Source organism: Trichoderma breve, chromosome 1, assembly GCF_028502605.1.
Source record: "Trichoderma breve strain T069 chromosome 1, whole genome shotgun sequence".
In the NCBI taxonomy this organism is placed as follows: Eukaryota; Fungi; Ascomycota; class Sordariomycetes; order Hypocreales; family Hypocreaceae; genus Trichoderma; species Trichoderma breve.
In genome coordinates, this window is record NC_079232.1 from 6,647,877 (window position 1) to 6,668,068 (window position 20,192).

At 50.4% G+C, this 20,192-nt stretch overlaps 7 protein-coding genes across 7 annotated transcripts; 3 read left to right on the top strand and 4 right to left on the bottom strand.

Moving 5' to 3' along the window:
• Nucleotides 1-148: 148 nt before the first annotated feature.
• On the bottom strand, nt 149-2,140 carry T069G_01937 (glycosyltransferase family 20 domain-containing protein; the record flags this gene model as incomplete). The annotated part of the gene is made up of 3 exons (XM_056169147.1): nt 149-1,462; nt 1,526-1,690; nt 1,745-2,140. The coding sequence occupies 3 exons, from the start codon at nt 2,138-2,140 to the stop codon at nt 149-151; spliced, it is 1,875 nt and encodes a 624-aa protein (XP_056034463.1).
• Nucleotides 2,141-3,146: 1,006 nt separating this feature from the next.
• On the bottom strand, nt 3,147-4,961 carry T069G_01938 (enoyl-(Acyl carrier protein) reductase domain-containing protein; the record flags this gene model as incomplete). Its single annotated transcript, XM_056169148.1, has 3 exons — nt 3,147-3,844; nt 3,903-4,067; nt 4,832-4,961. The coding sequence occupies 3 exons, from the start codon at nt 4,959-4,961 to the stop codon at nt 3,147-3,149; spliced, it is 993 nt and encodes a 330-aa protein (XP_056034464.1).
• A 5,628-nt stretch (nt 4,962-10,589) lies between these two features.
• Nucleotides 10,590-11,416, top strand: T069G_01939 (uncharacterized protein; the record flags this gene model as incomplete). Its single annotated transcript, XM_056169149.1, has 3 exons — nt 10,590-10,728; nt 10,783-11,111; nt 11,186-11,416. 3 exons carry the CDS (start codon nt 10,590-10,592, stop codon nt 11,414-11,416), a joined length of 699 nt encoding a protein of 232 aa, XP_056034465.1.
• A 500-nt stretch (nt 11,417-11,916) lies between these two features.
• Nucleotides 11,917-14,391, bottom strand: T069G_01940 (PUL domain-containing protein; the record flags this gene model as incomplete). The annotated part of the gene is made up of 3 exons (XM_056169150.1): nt 11,917-12,695; nt 12,764-14,258; nt 14,344-14,391. 3 exons carry the CDS (start codon nt 14,389-14,391, stop codon nt 11,917-11,919), a joined length of 2,322 nt encoding a protein of 773 aa, XP_056034466.1.
• A 1,453-nt stretch (nt 14,392-15,844) lies between these two features.
• T069G_01941 (WD domain, g-beta repeat domain-containing protein) lies at nt 15,845-17,090 on the top strand (the record flags this gene model as incomplete). The annotated part of the gene is made up of 4 exons (XM_056169151.1): nt 15,845-15,971; nt 16,037-16,076; nt 16,141-16,236; nt 16,313-17,090. 4 exons carry the CDS (start codon nt 15,845-15,847, stop codon nt 17,088-17,090), a joined length of 1,041 nt encoding a protein of 346 aa, XP_056034467.1.
• A 30-nt stretch (nt 17,091-17,120) lies between these two features.
• On the bottom strand, nt 17,121-17,408 carry T069G_01942 (uncharacterized protein; the record flags this gene model as incomplete). Its single annotated transcript, XM_056169152.1, has 1 exon — nt 17,121-17,408. One exon carries the CDS (start codon nt 17,406-17,408, stop codon nt 17,121-17,123), a length of 288 nt encoding a protein of 95 aa, XP_056034468.1.
• A 450-nt stretch (nt 17,409-17,858) lies between these two features.
• T069G_01943 (tRNA synthetases class II core domain (F) domain-containing protein) lies at nt 17,859-20,106 on the top strand (the record flags this gene model as incomplete). The annotated part of the gene is made up of 12 exons (XM_056169153.1): nt 17,859-18,251; nt 18,321-18,552; nt 18,621-18,702; nt 18,779-18,845; nt 18,915-18,941; nt 19,004-19,197; nt 19,257-19,379; nt 19,435-19,484; nt 19,550-19,631; nt 19,692-19,709; nt 19,767-19,836; nt 19,903-20,106. The coding sequence occupies 12 exons, from the start codon at nt 17,859-17,861 to the stop codon at nt 20,104-20,106; spliced, it is 1,542 nt and encodes a 513-aa protein (XP_056034469.1).
• Nucleotides 20,107-20,192: the final 86 nt, after the last annotated feature.

Below are 20,192 nucleotides of genomic sequence, written 5' to 3' on the forward strand. Positions count from 1 at the left end.
CACACGATGATGTGGAGGCTTTTGTACTGTTCACGGTTTGAATTATGTGTAACTGAGCTGCTGGAGTGTATACACTGAAACTCTATTGCTTGAATCTCACGCTCATTCTATCTTCTTCTGGCTAACATTGTAAGAAAGACTGTCGTCTCTATCTATTGCTATGGCTCTCGTCAAGTTTGAGCACTTTGATCAGTCGTCGCAGCATGGTGCTAACGCAAAGCTGAACGTTTCCCTCCACAACGCGCTGATACAGAGCCCTGTGCATACGATTCCGTTGTTTCTGCGACATCTTCAAAGCATTGTTCATCTCGTCAGCCACTTGACCAACGTCCCAAGGATTGATCCGGATTGCTTCCTCCAAGCTACTGGCTGTCCCGCTGAACTCTGAAATGATGAGTGGCCCGTGGCTCTCTCGTTGACAAGCGACATATTCTAGACTTGTCGTGCTCATGCCTTCTCGCACACATGTGTTGACAGCGATATCTCCAAGTCGTAAAACGGCAAAATACTCGTCTTGAGATAGTCTTTGGGTGTGTATCTGAACGGGGGTGAAGTCGAGAGAGCCGTAGGTCTGATTGATCGAGCTGGCCAAGTCGTTGACCTGGCGCGCATAGAGGATATTATCGCCGTCATCGTCTTCCACTGTAGCCGGGCTTGTGATTTGCACCAGGACGACGTGGTGCCGCCAACTTGGATATCGGTCGAGGAAGCATTCGAAAGCCTGGAGCTTCTTGTGTACTCCTCCGAAGCGGCTCATTGGGTCGCAGCCAATGATAACCTTTTTCCCCTTGTGTAGCTTGCGCAGTTCCTCATGCATTTTGTCGACTGCCGGTGAGAAACCTAGAGTTGTTATCTTGGAAATATTGATTCCTGAAGGGAGCACAGTCAGATGAACCCGTCCTCTGGTGCTTTCAACCCATCCTTTGTTGGCAGTGTAGCCAAGAATTCTGGTGCAAGAGTTGGCAAAGTGCTGCAAAAAGTGGAAGGCTTGAAAGCAGATCAGATCGGATCCAAGAATTCCGTTCAATATTTGCTCTCGCCGGTGCAAGCATCGAATGAGCTCGCTAGATGGGAAAGGCGACTCGAGGAAGAAGACGATGTGCATATCTGGATGGCGCTGCCGAAGGAGTTCTGGCAGAAGCATCAAGTAGTGGTCGTGAACCACGACTATGTCGCCCGGTTTATATACTTCACAGATTCTATCTGCAAACGCCTTATTCGTTCGGTGGTAGTCGTCCCACCTAATATCCGCCTGACGACCATCTGTTGGAGGACGTTGCTTATAATGGAACAACGCACAGAGATCATGTTCGGCATAGCGCCTCCATCTTGATTGCTGCTTCAGCTTGATTCCACCATCCTTAATATCGCAGTCGTCTGCAAGCCAGACTGGCAAGGTCCGGATGTGGTCATTATATAGCTTCTCTTCAAGGGCTGCTTTGCTGTTGCGGGAAATGTATGTCTCTCCAGAAACGATGTCGTCGTTGCCTTGTGAGTGTCCGCCAAGCGAGGTAGTCGTTGACACCGGGATGGATTCTTGGAGTTGCTCATGCGAGGAAGAAGCATCATCTGACACAGGGTATATCTCTCCAGTCCACGCGATGACTGTGTGATCCCATGGACTCTCTTTCGAGGAGAGATATGCGAGCGAGTCTAGATGGGTGGAACAATGGTGCTTATGTTCTAATTCCTGCTCAATGTTAGTTGCGTATTCCATCGGCTTGCTGTGGCTTGGGAGACTTGCCCATTTCCCTCCTTTGCGATATCGCAGTAGCTGAGGTAGAGTAAACGTGGCGGAGAGGACAGTCCCGCTTAAAAAAACTTCGCCCTGCCCCGATCCAGTGAGAATCCCATCACCAAATGGGGGCACAGCAGACGACTGAGCAAGCGCCTTGTTGGCTGGTCGTCGAGGGAAATACTCTTGTCTGCCAGGTTGAGATTGGATCACCCTTGGCGTTGGAATTCCCATTGGGGTTGGGATCCCGTCGTTGGGGTCGCCATAAGTGCCCTGGGAGATTCCTGGGGTAACCGGGATGCTGGTGATGGCCTCAGATTCATGTGGCGGAAGGAATGATTCAGTCCGTTGCTGAACAGCTGGTCTATTCGGAAGACGCTGTGTCGAGTAGGGCGTGCCAGACATTTTATATGCGAGTAGCACACAAAGCTCAATACCAAGAGTGTAATGTAGATGTAAAAGATGTAAAAGAACTCATGTAAACGTCGCAGAAAACCAAATATCCTTGGGAATATTTAAAGTTTGAGAATGTAGATCTGTTATCTTGAAGTCATCTGGAAGGTAACTGCCCTGTTGTTACTTGCTCACAAGAGTGGGGATCGACTTGGTGGAATAAAAGCTTCATTATATGAGGAAGGTTAGTCTCGAGCCTCAACCAGGGACGACCCGAATATTTTGACAACGCAATTCAATGTCAATGGCTAATTGGCCCAAATGATTTTAACTAGTGACGATCTTGGAGGATGAAGGAATAGTTTTCGTGACTATTGGCTGTGATGATTACCGGAGCACTTCCACCGAAGAAGAGGTCGTTGACGTCAACCCTAGTCATGTTTATGTGTTACAGGGTAGCCCGCCAAGCCCCCTAGGAAGATGAAGACAGGAGCACAATCGAGATAGTAAGGAGATGCAAGAAGCATTGATGAAAAAAAATCGAGACGAGAAATTTTTTTGCTTGCTGCTGTTTGATGACGGGATTATGAACGCACGATCTGGCGTCCGAGCGGTGGCGGTAAGACGATTCTCTCCGGCGTTGGTTACTCTGTTTCAGATCCCGCCGCCACTAGAATGAACTGGCCGTGACTTCACTCTACTGGTACCAATCTGACGATGTGGCAATGGAGCTGTCGCACAAGATGATTTGGTATGACAGAGGAATGTAAGATAGTTTGAAGAAGGCTGATTCCGAATCTCACCTTATCTTTCTTATCACGATGGAGCCGCTTCTGATGCAAACACTTGAGCATTCGATGCTCACCAGATAGGAGCTTTACTTTCACGTTTCAACGTATTGCTCATGTCACATCCTAGAAGTATACAGCTCCCTTGAAAAAATTTAAAAACATTCTATATAATTTCGAACTCCTCTACTCTAACGACTCCAACGCCGTTGGTATTTCCATCCTGCTCTTCACCAGGCTGTATGCCCACCGTCGATAACCAGGTTGCTCCCAGTCATAAACGTGCTGGCATTGCTCATGAGGAACAATCCAGCACCCTTAAACTCGCTCGTTTCCGCCAGCCGCCCCATCATGTTCTCTTGACTCCATGTCTCTCTCAAGCCCGGCACCTCTTCAAAATTCTTAAGAACCATTGGCGTAACGATGTGTCCCGGGCTCAAGCAGTTGACGCGGATACCGCCCTCGCCGTTCGCTTTGACGGAGCTCCATTCCATGGCAAGATTTCGTGCCAACTGTATCAGCGCTGCCTTCGAGGAGTTATATGCCGATGAAAAAAGGCCCTTGTTTGCCACGGAACCAGACATGCTGGCCACCAAGCAGATGCTCCCGCGGCTTTTATACTTCAGCATCATTCTGGCTGCTGCCTGAGCCGTCATAAATGCCGCTGTATAGTTGGTTTGTATCATTTTGTTTACGTCTTCTGCCGTGTAGTCTATGGCAGGGGTAAGCTGCTGTATACCGGCAGCAGCAATGACGCCTTGTATCCCTCCATTCTCAGAAGCAATCTCTTCCATGAGTCTGTTGAGTTCAGCCGTGTTGTTCACATCCAGTTGTTTATACTCCAACGTGCCGCCCCATTCAGGAACGACGCGCTGCTGAGCTCTTTGCCATTCTTGATCAGGCTCTGGTAATCGATCAAGGCAGTAAACTGTGCAACAGTCAGATATATGAAACATTTCTCCACGAGAAGAAGTGCACATAGATACCTTTGCCGCCTGCCTCAACAAGTGCTTCTGCAAGGGCCAAGCCCAAGCCTCGAGCACCTCCTGTAACGACAAATGCATTGCCAGCAAGATCAAAGTCAGAAAATCTCTTGGTACCGACTGAAGCCTCCTTTGGTAGTCCAGTAACGCTGGTACCGCTCTCGCCGGCTGTAGTATAGCAGCGCCCGTTATGGCGAGAGACTACCGATGCTTTGGATGCTGTAAGGCTTGCTTTGCTAGTAGCTGCTGGCCATCTTCTTAGCCCTGCAGTTGGCACTCTGCAGCGACCTAGAGAATTGAGACAAGGAGAAATTAGTTTTGTAGACATTGATGCTGTCCTTAAGCGCCAAATCCCACAGCGATTCGTAATAGTTCGCAAGATGCATATAGGACGCTGTAATGGCAATTGTCGACTTCAAATATCCTTCATGCCAATTGCTATCACCATTTTCACTTATGCATATGCGACGTCATGATCTGCGGCATTCGTGTTTGGTCTTTGCCAAGAGCGGTAATGCTAGGTACATGTAATCGTAAGCAGCTGCAGAGAAATACGGATAAATGGCCATATTATCAAATAACTATAACTCGGAGCATTGGTTCCGCTCTGAAAGGGAAATCCGAGCTCATGCTGGTGGAGAATGCCGTTGAGTCTAAAGTTTGAGATAGGCAGCACAATTCTTTTCAGCTTACTGGGACCATGGTTCCATACTTGCCCCACAACGTTTGTAGATCATTCTTTGCTGACAACAACACACGTGTAATTAATTGGGTAGCGATGTGATATCAAGAGTATTCTATCATGCAGCCCGTGGGCTGATTCCTGCGAGTCAGGACGACTTCAATGGCTGTGGCCTCTTTCTGTAGATGCATTCTCGGAGAATAAGGTGCGTCGTGTAGGTATGAATCCGGATATAAGCGTTTACCCGTACGTACAACTTCCGCAATGGAGGTTGCAACACCAAACTCGTACAAGTCGAGCAATTTCCGGGTCCTATCTGCGGTGGAAAGGGCCTGTTGCGTTTCTTCCATCGTGATGACTTTGCCGTTTTCCCGCAACATCTTGGAGGCCTTGTTATTTTGATGGGGTCGTCTCCATAGTTGTAAAAAGTATAATGTGATAGAAGAGACATATCAAGCAGAGGAAGCGTCGAAGACGCAATTCATCGTCACAGATTCGAGCTCGGGTAATCCAAGAAGCAGATATCCCCCATCTACCTTGGCTTGGCATGCGTCAAAGACTTGCCCTGGGCGCAAATGCCGCTGTGGCCTTCTGATGGACTGTGCTGGAAAATTCATCACGTACGATCGTTGAAGAGGCCTTTGCATAGGCTATTCCATGCAGGACCCATTTCTAGACTGATTCTGACGGCGTCTGTGTACGAAGTCGACATGGCCTTTCAAATCGATCGATCATCTCGCAGGTAGGAGTCGTCATAGTCGGGCTTGTAGAACGTGCTCGTGCTTGGAGGCAGAGGAATGCCGTTGGATTTTTTCTGCCCAGTGGTGAGAGAGATTCCAGAAGAGTAGCTGAGTCTTGCGGTTGGAGATAATTGCTCGAGCGGGGAACTATTCAACGGCAGTCGTTAGCAAAGATTGAATCAGCAGAGATCGAATCAGCAAGGACTTGCGATAGACCGGCATTTGGATGTGCTGCAGCTCGCTACCAGAAGCCAGGCAGGCAGCTTCTTCGTCTCTGTCTCTGATGGCTTGGGCACAATTGGAATTGGATCAAGAAGAAGGTGTACGGTCTGCCACCACGAGTTCATGCTGCTGCTGCTGCTGCTGCGTAATGAGAGCGGCTGCTTGCTCAGGTTCGTACCGGAGACATGGAGGGCTAGTCGACAGCATCTCTTAAAGGTGTAACTGAAACTGCCCAGGAAGTATCTACTACCCCTAGGTACGTACGATCTCGATAAAGATCTTGACAAGACGAAGATGACGACAGACTCTCGCTACCTCAGTAGGTAGTTGAACGACTCTTTCCCCTGGGCGACATGGTGAGGGGGTATCGCCTCCTTTCTTTGTTCAAGTCGACAGTGTACCATAATTGGATCCCATCTGTTCATCAACGACAAACGGATCTCGAGGTTTATCTGCTGCCTTGTTGTTCGTCATGTTCGTCATTTCGATCGCACAAAGGCCAGATGCTTTCCCTGTCGGGAGTCGGGCGCTTCCTAGACGCAACATGATAGATCTTTGATGCTTCATACTGTACTGCTGGGATACATCGTATGTCAAGACAGCCTGTGCTTGTGCCTTGAGAGAGAACATGCCACTACAATATTTTGAATCTACAGCTGCAAACGTCTGGCGTCCACTGACAACACTTCTGTGTGCTGCGATACCCCACTCCAACTTCAAGTAGCTGCCACAGATTGTATAGAGCGTGGCTTGATCTCAGATCATGGATACTTGCGACTATACAGTAGCTAAATACATCCCCAGCATCATCTCTAGGTTGGACTTGTGCCGTATCGTAACGGCATTCCCCCCTCTGAGCAGATGCTGAGATGGCAGGCTCAGGGGTTCCAGACATCAACTGCCTTTACCCCTGATAGCCTGCCGAATACGACGACGAAGGATCTGGCTTGTGAGAGTACCTACCTGTAGCCGGCGAGTCTTGCAGAGCTCCTGCACTCAAAAGAACTCCCATTGGCGTTGTAATGCCCCTTCACCGCCTCCCCTAACTGTCATCCCACCCCTCCCTCAAAACTCTCCCCTCTCCCCTCTCCTCTCCCGTTTCCATTTCTTCCTCCACAAACTCATTGCTCTGCCACGAGCAATGTGTTTGCTTCTTCTTCTTTTACTTCTTCTGTTATTATTCTTTTTTCATTCTTCCCACCTCCCCCGACGTCGTTCTCCCCCACAAAACGGGGGAGGTGGGAGAAAAAGAACATCAGCATCAACACACTGCACCTTTTCCCCCTCCCCCGACGTCGTTTCCCCCCCACAAAGAAGGGGGAGGGGGGAACACAAACATCAGCAGCAATCAACCGCCTTCTCTCCCTCTCTCCCTCCACCCACAAGGCTCTCTCTCTCCCCTTCCACCCACAAAGCGGGGGAGGGGGAGAACAACAACATCGTTGACAACAACAAACCATTTCCTTTCTTGCTCTACCGACGTCGTCTTCCCCCACAAAACCGAGCGGGAGAACAAGAACATCGGCGACAACAAAGTACTCCCTTTCTTTGTGTTCCTGCCCCTCGATGCCACTCTTAGGTGCGTATATTCTTTGTTTTTCTTCGTCTCTCATTCACAGTGCTAATAGCTCATGCGAAACAGAGTTCAAAACCACAGCCACAGCTTTTTCATTCCGGCTGCTGTCGTTAGACACCGGTACTCGCAACACATACACCACCCTCAGCTCACTGCAGCTGAAGACGTTACCAAGACCACAACGAGACATACATGCCCACCACCAAGCTACATCACCTCGGTTGGCTCCAGAGGAGTGTAAGAACCAATTCGGGGACCTGGCGATGCAAACTGGTTGCGAATATCTGTGCTTCAGAAGTAAGTTCTACCCACGCCAGATCATTGCAAATGGCCTAACAAATTTACCAGACTGCTACTTGATTGAACCATCTGGACTGGATGACAGCTCGCTCACCTCGATTCACAATGCTGAGTCGAGCGGCAAAGCGTCTACGGAGACAACAGATGGCTTCACACATTTCGAAGGAAAGATGCCTTGGGGCATTAGCATTGTGAGACTCCATGCGCCAGTATCTTGGCATTTGTTCATGAAGCTAATGGTATATAGCAAGACGAGGAGGTCTCTACAAGTCTTTCTTTCGCCCCCGTCTCTCCTACTTTGCCTTTGCCCGCTGCCTGGTTGGCACTGGTGCAAAATTCCCTTAGACAACCACCACAATCTCTACTCGGCCAACTAACTCAGCCCTCGTCAGCATTTGGACAATTCACACAACTAATCTCGGCTCTCTCCACGCTTGGGGTCAAGCTTTGCCCGTTTGGTGCGCCGGTTTGTAATTGTCCCTTAGCCAAACACAGCAATCTAGTCCATTCGGACATTCAGAGAAGTTCAGGCATCCTAGCTTGAACAAACCTGAATCTTTTCAACTTTCCAGCGAGGACTAGCTCAAGTTCCTTGGATATCGCACTCTCATTCCAGTTGAAAGTATGAGTGAAAAAGATAGAGTCAGATTGGGAGACATTCCAGTTGGAAATGTGAGTGATCAAGAGGAGAGTCAGATTGGCAGTTGGTTCAAAGGAAGACTTGGGGGTGTATCATTGCTGAGACGATGGGAGAATAGTAATCGAAAGTCAGACTAGAATGGCTGCACTTTCACCTTGAGATGCCAACGTATTTGCGTGACAGCTGCGTAGCTCTATCCATCAATGAGAAATTGTGTATCGCAACGTGTTGTCATTGCCTTTCAACAGCCGTGCTTACAGTATCTACAGATCCAAAGAGGTAACTTTTCATCATTGGCGGCCCTTGATGGCCACGTAACCCTCATCGGGCACCTAGCTGATAAGGTGTGTGGCTGTTGCCTCGAGCTACGCGCTGAGAAGCCAGAAGCTTGACCAACTGATAGAAGCTTGAGCCGTTTCAAGCTTCGACCTCTACACACCACCAAATCAGACCGACTGAACCGGAAAACCCGACATAGTCTCGCCGCAGAAGATGAAGTCATCATGGAATGCCAAATAAGAATCACTTCAACTACAGCCAGCCTCTAGTCCCCACTTCCGCCTGGCGAGCGTCAGCTACTAGCAGCTGGTTTGCGGATAGCAAGCCCGCTAGCAAATCGCATATCGGCCGATCGAAGGTTGCTCTGGGAATGCAAGGGACTACTCCGTTAAGAGCTAGAGGTGTCAGACGCTTGACTCCGGCATCACAAGATGGCATATTTGCCGGAATGAGCCTGAAAAGACAAACGTCAAACTCCGAACAGCTCGCTTCCAAACCAAGCGGCGGCAATAAATCGAACGACGGGTCGATAAATGCGGCGATACGGTCGGCAACGAGGTCCCGAGGAAGTGAAGGAGCGAAATAATCACCACGACATCGTTCCATCACATCACTTTGGCTATGCATATGCGCCCGTGCTGGAACCAACAATCACATTGACATCCTACCTCCACAGTCCCCTACCAAACACCTCCAGACGTCGTGCTATGTATTTCCCGCAGCGAAATATCGATCCACGGAAGCAGACAATTCGTCGAGTCTGTCCATCTCGCGGCCTGCCATTGGCCCATTTCCCGTGAGAGCCCTGCATCACAATCTACAGCTCTGCATCTCGCAACTTCTGCACCAACCCCATCTTGCCCATCCAGATGGCGATTGGACGGGGGCGTCTCCGCAGGCACCGCACGCGAGACCAGGGTCAGGCGCTTAATTCCTCGGTGGGCCAACCAAGAACGATTCTCACATCAGCATTGTGACGCCTCCGAGACGCCACAGGCCGCTCATTGGCCTGCCGGCAGCGCTGGATTCGCAACCCGCCTTAGCTTTGCCGTGGAAGAACGAGGAGAACGAGGAGAGTTGTCGCATTCGAGTAGCTGTGCGCCGTGGTTTACGATCTGGGAGTACTGCCGCACTACCTGGCGCTGTGCAACCAAAAGCTGTTTAGACTAAACTCCTCATTACGAATATTACTCGCTTCGTGAACATTGACTTTTGATGGTTCCGAATAAGCATGGCGTTGCCTGGACTAATCCAACGACGCGAGAGAAGAAGCAAGAAAATCAAATCTTTGCCCTTTTGCTCAAGCTAACATATCTTCTAACGAAGCGCTACTTTCAGCATCGCCCTCATTCCGTCCCCCAAAGTTGCTGCTCGTATAAAACCAGAGATCACCCGCCTTTGTGGAACGGCCAATGGGAGCCGTGAATCGGAGTATTCGCAACGCAAGGGTCGGCATCTTGTGAGGGCCAGGACCAGGTTCCCTGATTGGGGCAGCCCGCGCCAAAGCTGTGCGCGAATCACAGCGGGGAACAAGAGACAGAAAGACAGCTTTCCATCCACTCACAATTTTCTTCGCCTTCTAGCTTAGCCTGACCCGTCTCGGGTGGCGTCTGTCCTCGCCCTTGTCCTTGTCAAGGGAAGGGGGGACAATAGCTTGGGCGGCTGCAATGGCGCTTTTGTCACTCTCTGCGGTGTTGTGTGTGCATGCCGGAGCGGGCCTTGGTTCGCTTTTGGCCCCCAGAGACCGTTCTTAAGACCTCCCGGTTGCGCACGCCTCTTCTTTCCATCTTCTTTTCTACCCGCTCCGTCCTTGGCTTCCGTCAACAACAAGTCTTTTGTCCCAAGACAAATCCTTTGACGCTCTGTCTATCTGGACAAGAGCTCTGAGATTTGTGGCTTTTCAAGGCTGCCGAATATCAAAGAGAGAAGAGAAGGCTGGGCCTTTGGAGTCGCCCCACACAAAAAGAAAGAGAGGAGAACCCTGCGACCAGGAAAATCAACCAAGACGGACGACGTCGGAAGCGATATCACAGCTGATCTACGATTTAATCGTGTTCATCTACATGTACAACGACTAGCGAATTTATCTCTCCGATATATACGACGGAGGGCTTCGGAATAGCGTACTAGCAACGAGAATTTGAATTCGATTTCAAGACGCAGCGATTTGCCATCTGCCAAGCCGGTAGAAAATCATATACGCGGAGGAAGTTACACGCACACACATACACACACATATAAACAATTCAATATGAGGCTATCGCTATTCCTCACGCTCGCCTTGACGGCCCTCATCGAGGCCCATTCCATCATAGTATACCCAGGATGGCGCGGCAACAACCTCATCACCAACGATACGTTTCCCTACGGCATGCAGTGGATGTATCCATGTCAGTAACATCAACAACGAAGAAACAAAGAAAGCAAAACTAACCATGAACCAGGCGGCGGCATAGGAACAACCAGAAACCGAACATACTGGCCAACCACCGGCGGCGCCGTCTCCTTCCAGCCCGGTTGGTTCCGCGGCCATCTGACGGCTCAGCTCCAGATCAACCTCGGATATGGCACTGACGGTCCCGACGGCGGCCCGCCAAACATGTCCAACATCATGGTCAAGCCATTCATGCTCAATGGACCGACCAACAATCCCTATCCCGGAACCGTCTGCTTGCCCCAGGTTCCTCTGCCTGCTGGCGCAAACGTTTCTGCCGGTGATAGGGCGACGATTCAAGTCGTTGAGCTGGCTCAACACGGCGCAGCTCTGTACTCTGTAAGTCTTTGCCTCCTTGGAAAAAAAAAACCTATATGGTTCTATTTCAAAAGCTAACTGAACTTTCTTTTCAGTGCGTCGACATCATCTTCGCCGAGCCAGGCGACCCCCGCATCCCCATCGTCAACGAGACAAACTGCTTCAACTCGACGCAATTCGGCTTCTCCCAGATCTACACAATTACCACCCAGGAGCCTATCCTCGACGTGGTCTCCACGACGACGTCCTCTGCTGAGTCATTCCGAAAATACAGCTGGGCGGGCTGGCTTCCGCTTGTTGCTGGGGCGATGTGGATGGCTTTGTGATGAAAAGAGAGAATGGAGGCTGGAGATATGATGGATAATATTTCTGTCTTTCTCTTCTCTTCTTGTTTTTCCTTTTCCTTTTCCTTTTGGTCCGCATAATTAACATATACCCCTGGATCCTCACTCTATTGACGAGAGTTGGTACCCTCTTCCTTTTTGTTTCTTCCCTCTCTCCTAGCGTGGGAACAGGACATGGCGTTGCTGGGCGTTTTTACGAAAATCGGGGGCGAGGCCATGTTTTATTTTACCCCCTGTATATCTCATTACCGTTACTTTGACTGCTCGAGCTCGAAGATGGTGGTTATTTTATAAATGAATCGTGTATATATAGATATATATATCTATACCATATATATATAAAGCAGTGTGATATGATCTCACACTTGCCAAGTCTTTGTATATTATGCTTATGCGCCGAATGTCATCTTATCGTGCTTCATTTCTATTCATGATTTTCTTTATACCTGATCCCTCAGTCGATTGCCGTCTCTTCTCTAAGCCTATCGCGGGATTACCTTCAAGCACTCGTTCGCAACTCCCTTGATCCGCTCTTCCGAACTCTTGCTTGCTGCTCCTTCTACCCATGCCGCTACTCCCAAGCTCTTGGCTTCGCCTTTGGACGTTGAGAGGATAGTGCCGAGAGCGACCAGTGCACGATAGAGAACCTCTGAATCGGTCTGGTCCTTGAGGATAGTGCCCAGCACAGTGACCAGCCGGCGTCGTTGTTCAGGATTCAGCAGCTTCTCCTTGTTGACAAGGACAGAGTAGTTGACTGCCACTGTTGTCAAAGCGACCAACACATTGCGGTTGAACTTGCCAATTGGCTCTCCGCCCTTGATGCCCGTGACACGTTCCAAAAACGAAATGGCCTTGTCTGCTTTAGAGCTAGCAAGGCTTCGTCCGTCAGCAGAGCTGAATAGGTTGGCAATCGTACGGGCACCCATCATGGCGGCATTCTCATTGGGGGGAAAGTCGTCTGGAATCGACGATGCGACGGCGATGTCCAAGAGGGTCAGGTCCTGAGGACCCTTGAATTGCGCGGCTATAGGGTATCTAGCCACACAGCGAAGCAAATCAAGGCCGGCCAATCGATCAGCATAGGGCCACTCGGTGACAATCTTGAGGATTACGTTGAGAGTTGGGGTTGTAATAGCCTTTGAAGAATCTAGAGCTTCCTTTGATGACTGCAGAGTGGCCTCTTCTCCTGGATTGAGAGCCACATCTTTTCGCCCAGACGACACCATGGTCTTGTTGACATTGGAAATTTTGTTTAGGATTGCTAGCAAATGACTGATGTTAGAAAATCTTACTGTAAAACTAGTAATAAAAAAGAGTTTATTTACTCACCTTCGTATTTTGCGGCAGAAATATTGAGATATTCCCTCTGTGGTAGCACCTTTGGCGTTTGAGACTGAGATTCTTCTCCAGGGCGATATCGTGACTCGGTGCCGTATGGATCGGGTCCTGTGGAGCGTTCAGACTTTCCGAGAGTGGCACCCTTGGTGTTTTCGGTGATGAAATTGGCCACATTATCTAGGTAGGACAGAGGCAGTTCGTTATCGTTGAGGAATTTGGTCGCTCTCTCGTAAGGATTCTCGGAGAGATTATAGGGGAGCTTGAGCGCAGGCTTTCCGTCCTCAATATCGACGTCAAAGACATAGTCGTAAGATTGCCCGTTGTATTCAACCTTCTTGCCCGTGCTGCCAACGGCATCCACTACCGTACCAACGTTGATCCATTGCTGCTGGGCCATGGACCACGTGTGAGCAGTGATGTTGCCGTTGCTCTCCTTGATCATCTGGACTTGGCCCTCTTTGGTGCCTGCCTTGGACGTCAGAAACTCTGGACCAGGCAGCTTTTCCTTGTTGATGCCACCGAGCTGTTGCTGAGGGATAGCCGAGGCTTTGACTGAGTCTTGGAATTCTTTGAGAGTGGCTTCATCGGCTACAGCCTCTGATCGCCGAGTGAAGATGCGCGCAACGCCATCACTGGCTCCCGAAATAATGTCTCCCGTCTCTGGGTTGACAGCAACTGTCCACACAGATATGGCTGGGTGCGTGATGGTCTGGATGCATTCGGTTCCCTTCCATACCCTGACAGTTCGATCCTCTCCAGAGCTGACGAGTTCACCGGATGGCAAACTTGCTAGGCTATACACGAAGCTTTCATGCCCATGGAGCTCACCGACCTGCTGACCGTTCAGCTTCCACAACCGCAGGGTACCATCGTTGCTTGCACTGGCGATATCGGCACCGCTGGGGTGGCCCTTAGGAACCTTGCACAACGCTCGGACAACATCGGGGGTGTAGATGGTGGCTGCTGGCATAACGTCGCCGCCCCTTGACTGCTTCAGATCAAACACTCGGATGCTTTTGTCAGCGCATCCCGTCACCACTGTTGTCTCATCAAAGGCAACGACACTCCAAACGGCCATGCCCTCGTGGCCACTCAGCATGTGCTCAGTCTCCCACTTGCTCAGGTTCCAAACTCGAGCCTGGCCGTCCCATCCTCCAGAGACAAGGTACGTCCCTTTAGGAGAGACATCGAGGGTACACACATTGTGTGCATGTCCAATGAGAAGGCGCTCGGCATTATCAGCTGCTGATAAGCTCGGCGACTTGACCTCGATGATGGTATCTTTGCCTCCCGAGACGACGAGACCGTTCTGATGCTCTTGGTTTGGCGGAAAGAAGGCCACAGTGTTGACGTACTCGGAGCCGCGGCTGACGAGCGAGCCATCAAAGGCTGGAGGCGTGGTCTGTGTTCGGCGCCATATCCGGACGGTACAGTCTCTTGATGCCGAAAGGGCGAATTCGGGAGAAGGGAAGCTAACGGCGCGCACCTGCAGTAGAAGAGGGGGTCAGTAAAGGAAAGATTTGTACATGGATATGTAGACAGAGCATAAATAGAGCTGAGGGATCTCGTACGTCGGCTTCGTGGCCAAGAAGCTGCGCTGAGAGCTTGAATTCGGCCATGGTTATGTCAAGCTCCGGATCGCGATGCCTCAGTGGTGGGGGTTGCGCCTCAATCTGGGGAAGAGGGGAGCGATGATGCGACTGATGGCAGAGGAAGGAAGGCGAGGCAAAATAGCAGTTGAATTGCTATTGCGAGGTAGAAAAAGACGACGGTATGAGCAAAATGGGTCTGCTTGAGATGAGCCAAGAAAGCCGTAGCTGAATTGCTTTGTCAGGCCTTCGGGCGTTTGTACAAGTGGATGACGATGGAAGCTTGAAGACAGCTGGAGGGACTCCGAGAGGCAGCTGCAGTACGTACTCGGGCTGGTGACTGCACTGCGATCCCCACCAAGCAATGGATCAGCACAGGCGCAATGGCCTCACTCGTTTACAGCGGGTAATTTAGCGGGCATCTCCAGTGGGCTTTAGGGGAGTATGGCGCTTTGGTAAGCACCGTGTGGCTTGTGGCGCTAGACGGAGGCACTTCCATGTTGTCATTTATCCAGGCACAGGGGCTACGAACGGGGCTTTGGTTTGTGCGAGGAGTAGCTCCAGCTGGTGATAATCTTGATGTATAGACTACCTGATATCACGTATAAATCGCAGGCATTTATCAAAGAACATGAAATATTGTAATATGTCACAGATAGCATGGCCAATCGCTTGTTCAAGTCTTGAATCATGAACAAAACTACCTAGTACCTAGGCAAATGAGGCGCCACACTTCAGCGACCCCTCCATTTGTGGCGGTGCTCTCAATCCATCTTTCGCAGCCCAAAACTCATCGATAGACACAGCGGCTCGCAATTAGCGATAGCGACTGCTCGCCCTGCTAGCCCAAAAGCTCGATACGCTGCCCCGCTTCCCCAGCAGCTGACAGAAATCATCATCCAGATCGTCTTGCACCCGAATCTTTGGCCCCGGAATCCTCTATCAGGGGCTGCGGTGATCGCCTCCAGCTCTTCTTTTCTCTCCTCCGCTCTGCTCCATCACTCCTCCAACAGCGACATTCATTCACACGCTGACGCCCGCTGCAATCTGTCCGTGTGCTGGCCGCTGTCTCGCCCGCTGTTCGACAGGCGAATCCTGCTGCGAGCTGCTTCGACCTCCTTGCATGACCAGTTTGAGACTCGACTCGATTGCCAGCTGCCAACCAACGTTTTCTCTCCTTGTCGGCCGATTTATACCCCCCGTGCGCTCGGCGAACCCATTTTGCTTTCTTCTCTCTCTCTTGCTTTTCGACCAGGGCTTCTCTCACTCATCGCTGGGATCGTCGATTTTGTCTAGAGCCTCGCTGACCCCCTAATCCAAATCCATCTTCAAACTTGAAACACCTCGTACGGTCCTTTTTATTTTCCGATTGACCTTGTGTTCGCGGTCTTGACGCTTCTGCTCGCGACGCAAAGACTCTGACACTCTAATTACTTCTGCTCTCCTTCAATTCACGCGATCATTCATCGTCACCATCGTCATCATGGCAGCCGAGGCGCCCCGACAATACGTTCCGCTGACCTGCCACGGTCACTCGCGACCAGTTCCTCACATCAGCTTCTCTCTTCTCGAGAAGGAAGAAACCTACTACATGATCTCAGCTTGCAAGGGTATGCATTGGTCCATCTCAGGCGGGAACTCTTTGTTTGACCTGGGCTAACTATGTATTCTGCAGATGGCAATCCCATGCTTCGTGATGGTGTAACGGGCGACTGGTAGATATACCCTTTTTGTGCGACATGCTGTCATAGACGGACCCATGCTGATTTCTTGCGTCAGGATCGGCACTTTCATCGGACACAAAGGCGCTGTCTGGCAGGCTAGGCTGAGCCCTGATGCGTCCAACGCCGCGACCGCGTCTGCCGACTTTACTGCGTACGTGATGCTTTCTTTTCTGCGGGTGTGGAGTATAGGGAATTGCACGTGTTCTAACATTCATGATGTGTTGTAGCAAGATCTGGGACACCCACACCGGCGAACTCTTGTATACGCTGCAGCACGACCACATCGTCCGCGCCGTTGCGTACCCGCCCGACAATTCAGACCTTGTAGCCACTGGCGGCATGGAGAAGAAGCTTCGCGTTTTTGACTTGTCCGACGTCCCAGGCGCCAACAGCGGGAACCCAATCACGATCCCTGCCTCGGCCGGATTCGAAATTGGCGAGGGTGTGCACACGGGCTCCATCAAGTTCATCTGCTGGACTCAAGATCCAAACGTCATCGTCACGGCTTCGGACAAGACCATCCGCTGGCTCGATCTTCCCAGCCGAGCTTGCATTCACCAAGAAGTGCTGGACGGCGAAATCCGCTCTTGCGAGATGGTATCTCTGTCGCCAGAGTATACCTCTGTTACGGATATTGGCGGTGGAAAACCTGTTCTTGCTGTTTCCGCTGGCAAGACTGCCTACTTCTGGGGCGGCCACCGGGCGATGGAAGAACTGAAGCGCATCGTTCTTCCTAACACAATTGCCAGCGTGGCCCTTGATGTCAAGGGACGCAAGCTGGTTGTTGGAGAAGAGCCGGGAACATGGGCCAAGGTCATTAGCTACGACGACGAGGTGGAGCTGGATGTTCACAAGGGCCACCACGGTCCTATCTGGTCCATCGCCTTTTCGCCCGATGGCAAGCTTTACGCAACAGGCTCAGAAGACGGAACCATCAAGATGTGGAAGAACTGCGATGGGTTCTATGGCTTATGGAGAGGCGGTACGGAGCGATCTGCGGAGTAGAGAGACACAGATCGCAGCTTCGCCTCTTCATCAGACGCGGCGCGGACCTCGAGCCGATGCTTCACGCCAGGCAGCGGCCAATCCGAAGACTTGATCTGCTGCGACGTGATAGTCCCTCCAATGGAGAGCTCCCTTACCAAACTCAATTCTCTTGACGAGAGCTACGGTGGCAGCGGCAACGTGCGACGGCGTGCACTTGCGTCGTCCAAGGGCTGAAGGCTGCTCCGGGATGCCATTAGGGGATTGACGTGGCAGAAGATGGGGACAAGTCGTGCCGCCGACATCATCCTCACCCATGGGCGAGATGACTAGCTGCATGTTTTTTTCTATATTTATATGAAAAGCATGTGCCTAATTTTACACATAGTTAGACATAGAGCTCCCTTTTGAGCCACCTAGTTAACCTTGTATGATAGTATCAAATCAATGGAATAATAAAGAGACTAGCTAGAGTCGACTACGCAATTCTAATGTTCCCTCATTTGATTGATGTATAATTTTTTATATTTTTATCAGACTTGGAAGAATGTTTTGGCCCTCGAAGCGATGTAGGCTTACCCTCCATTGTTACCATGTACCCATGTACCTCGCCCTCCGCAAATCGCCCAGCGGCCCGGAAAAATATTGTTGCTATACTGTCCGCAATCTGCCCCTCCCCCTCCATCTGGCAGCCAAAAGATTGAGTCACCTTTGAGAGGCCGATTTCGACAAAAAGGCAGCGCCAACGATCGTCACCCGAGTCGCAAGGACGACAAAAATCACAGCATCATGGCTCCCGCATCCGCTGACCCAGCCGGCGATCTCGCCCTCCAGGTGCTCCAGGCATTGGCCAACACCGACCAGATTCTCTCCACCGAGGCCTTCCCCAGCGTGCCCTTTGAGACCCTCAAGGCTTCTCTGGACCGTCTTTCCTCACGGTCCATGGTAGTCTACGAGCAGATTGAGAGACAGGAAGCGATTCTAGAGGCCGAGGCTGAGGAGATTGTCCAGCATGGAAGCCACGAGGCCCGCGTCTTTGAGGCCGTGCACAAGGCCCTTGGTGGTCTCTCCATCTCAGACCTGGAGACCGCAATCGGCGACAAGAATGTTACCAAGGTTGGCCAAGGAAAGGCCTTTAGGGAGAAGTGGATCAAGAAGGACGACAACAAGCTTGTCGCGCTGGTTAGTTTTTGTTGGAGAGAGAGAGGAAGGAAAAGAGCCGGCATTGTGATCTAACTCTGCCCTATCTAGGTCGACTCTATTGAGGACGTAACGAGATCGCAACTCCGCTTCATTAAGGAGACCAAGTCGCACGACAGCAAGATTATTGCGGACCTGAAGAAGCGAAAGCTCATCACCACCGCAAAGGTCATTTCCTTCAAGATCTCCAAGGGACCTAAGTTTGCGCTAGAGATTGTCAAGGAGGAGACGGATTTGACGGCCGACATGCTGGCGTCTGGAGCGTGGAAGACGGCCAACTTTAGTGAGTGGTCTTGCTTAAAACATGGGATTACCATTTGTCGCGGGACATCGGTATTAATCTTTGAACAGAGCCATACAACTTCAAGGCCTTGGGCGGGCACCAGGTCTCTGGAGCTCTTCACCCTCTCAACAAGATGCGACACGAGTTCCGGTTAGTTAGCTAAATCGTGAAGGGTTACTGGGATTTACTTGTATGGGAGAGTGCTAACTGTTTTATTCTACTACAGACAAATCTTCTTCGAGACTGGCTTCACAGAAATGCCTACCAACCAGTACATCGAGACTGGTTTCTGGGTATGTATCACTCTTTGGCACTCAAAAGAAATATTAAATTTTCAAATGCTAATGTTTTGAGTTAAATAGAATTTCGATGCTCTTTTCGTCCCTCAAGTATGTCGATAACGAAAAAATATAGCTCCTATCTTCTTCTTAGCATCACTAACGACAAATAGCAACACCCTGCCCGTGATTTGCAAGATACCTTTTACATCTCCGACCCCAAGACAGCTGGCCGCCCCGGTCCCGTCTCCGCCGACGATAAACAAAACTACGACGAGTACTTTGAGAACGTAAAGCAGGTGCACGAGAACGGAAAATACGGCTCCATCGGCTACCGATACCCGTGGGCAGAGGAGGAGTCATTAAGGTAAGCCGTCATAAGAAAAAGGTGTACCATAATTCAAGGATTATGCTAACAGGACGCAGACTTGTTCTTCGTACTCACACCACATCCGTTTCGGCTGCCATGCTGCACAAATTGGCGGCGAAGAAGGGACCTGATGGTCGCGTTCCTCCTGTTCGCTACTTCTCTATCGATCGCGTTTTCAGGTAATTGTCGATGCAACTATTTCTATATAATGACAGTGACTTACCACAATTATAGAAACGAGGCTGTTGACGCAACACATCTGTGCGAGTTCCACCAGGTAGAAGGTATGGTTAACTTAACATGAAGTTTCCAATACTTTGGTTATTATTCGAATGCTCACAATACCTAGGTGTTATTGCCGACTACGGATTGACCCTTGGAGGTCTGATGGAGTTCTTCGAGACCTTCTTTGCCAAGATGGGTCTGACAGAGTGAGTACATCATTTAACCTTAACTAAGCCTGTGATTCAGTACTAATATGTGTTTTGCAGTCTCAAATTCAAGCCAGCGTAAGGAACAATAACTCATGACAGAGTATACCGGGACACTACTGACAATGCAAATAGTTTCAACCCCTACACAGAGCCTAGTATGGAACTTTTCAGCTACCACAAGGGCCTGAAGAAGCTTGTAGAGGTAAGGAAACCACCCCGCTAATAACTACAACGTATCTGGTATGCTAATCGGGAATAATACGCACAGATTGGCAACAGTGGCATGTTCCGACCGGAAATGCTCGAGGCCATGGGCCTGCCCAAGGATCTGAGAGTGTACGGCTTCGGCCTCAGCTTGGAGAGACCGACCATGATCAAGTACGCCATTTCAAATATCCGTGAGCTGCTTGGTCACCAAGTAGACTTGAACTTTATCGAGAGGAACGCCGCCGTGCGACTGGACAAGGATTAGATGATGGAGCGTATATAGAAAGCAAGATGAATGGGCATATGATGGAGAAAAATGACCAATGTTTGGACGGAGGAGAGCAGGAAGAA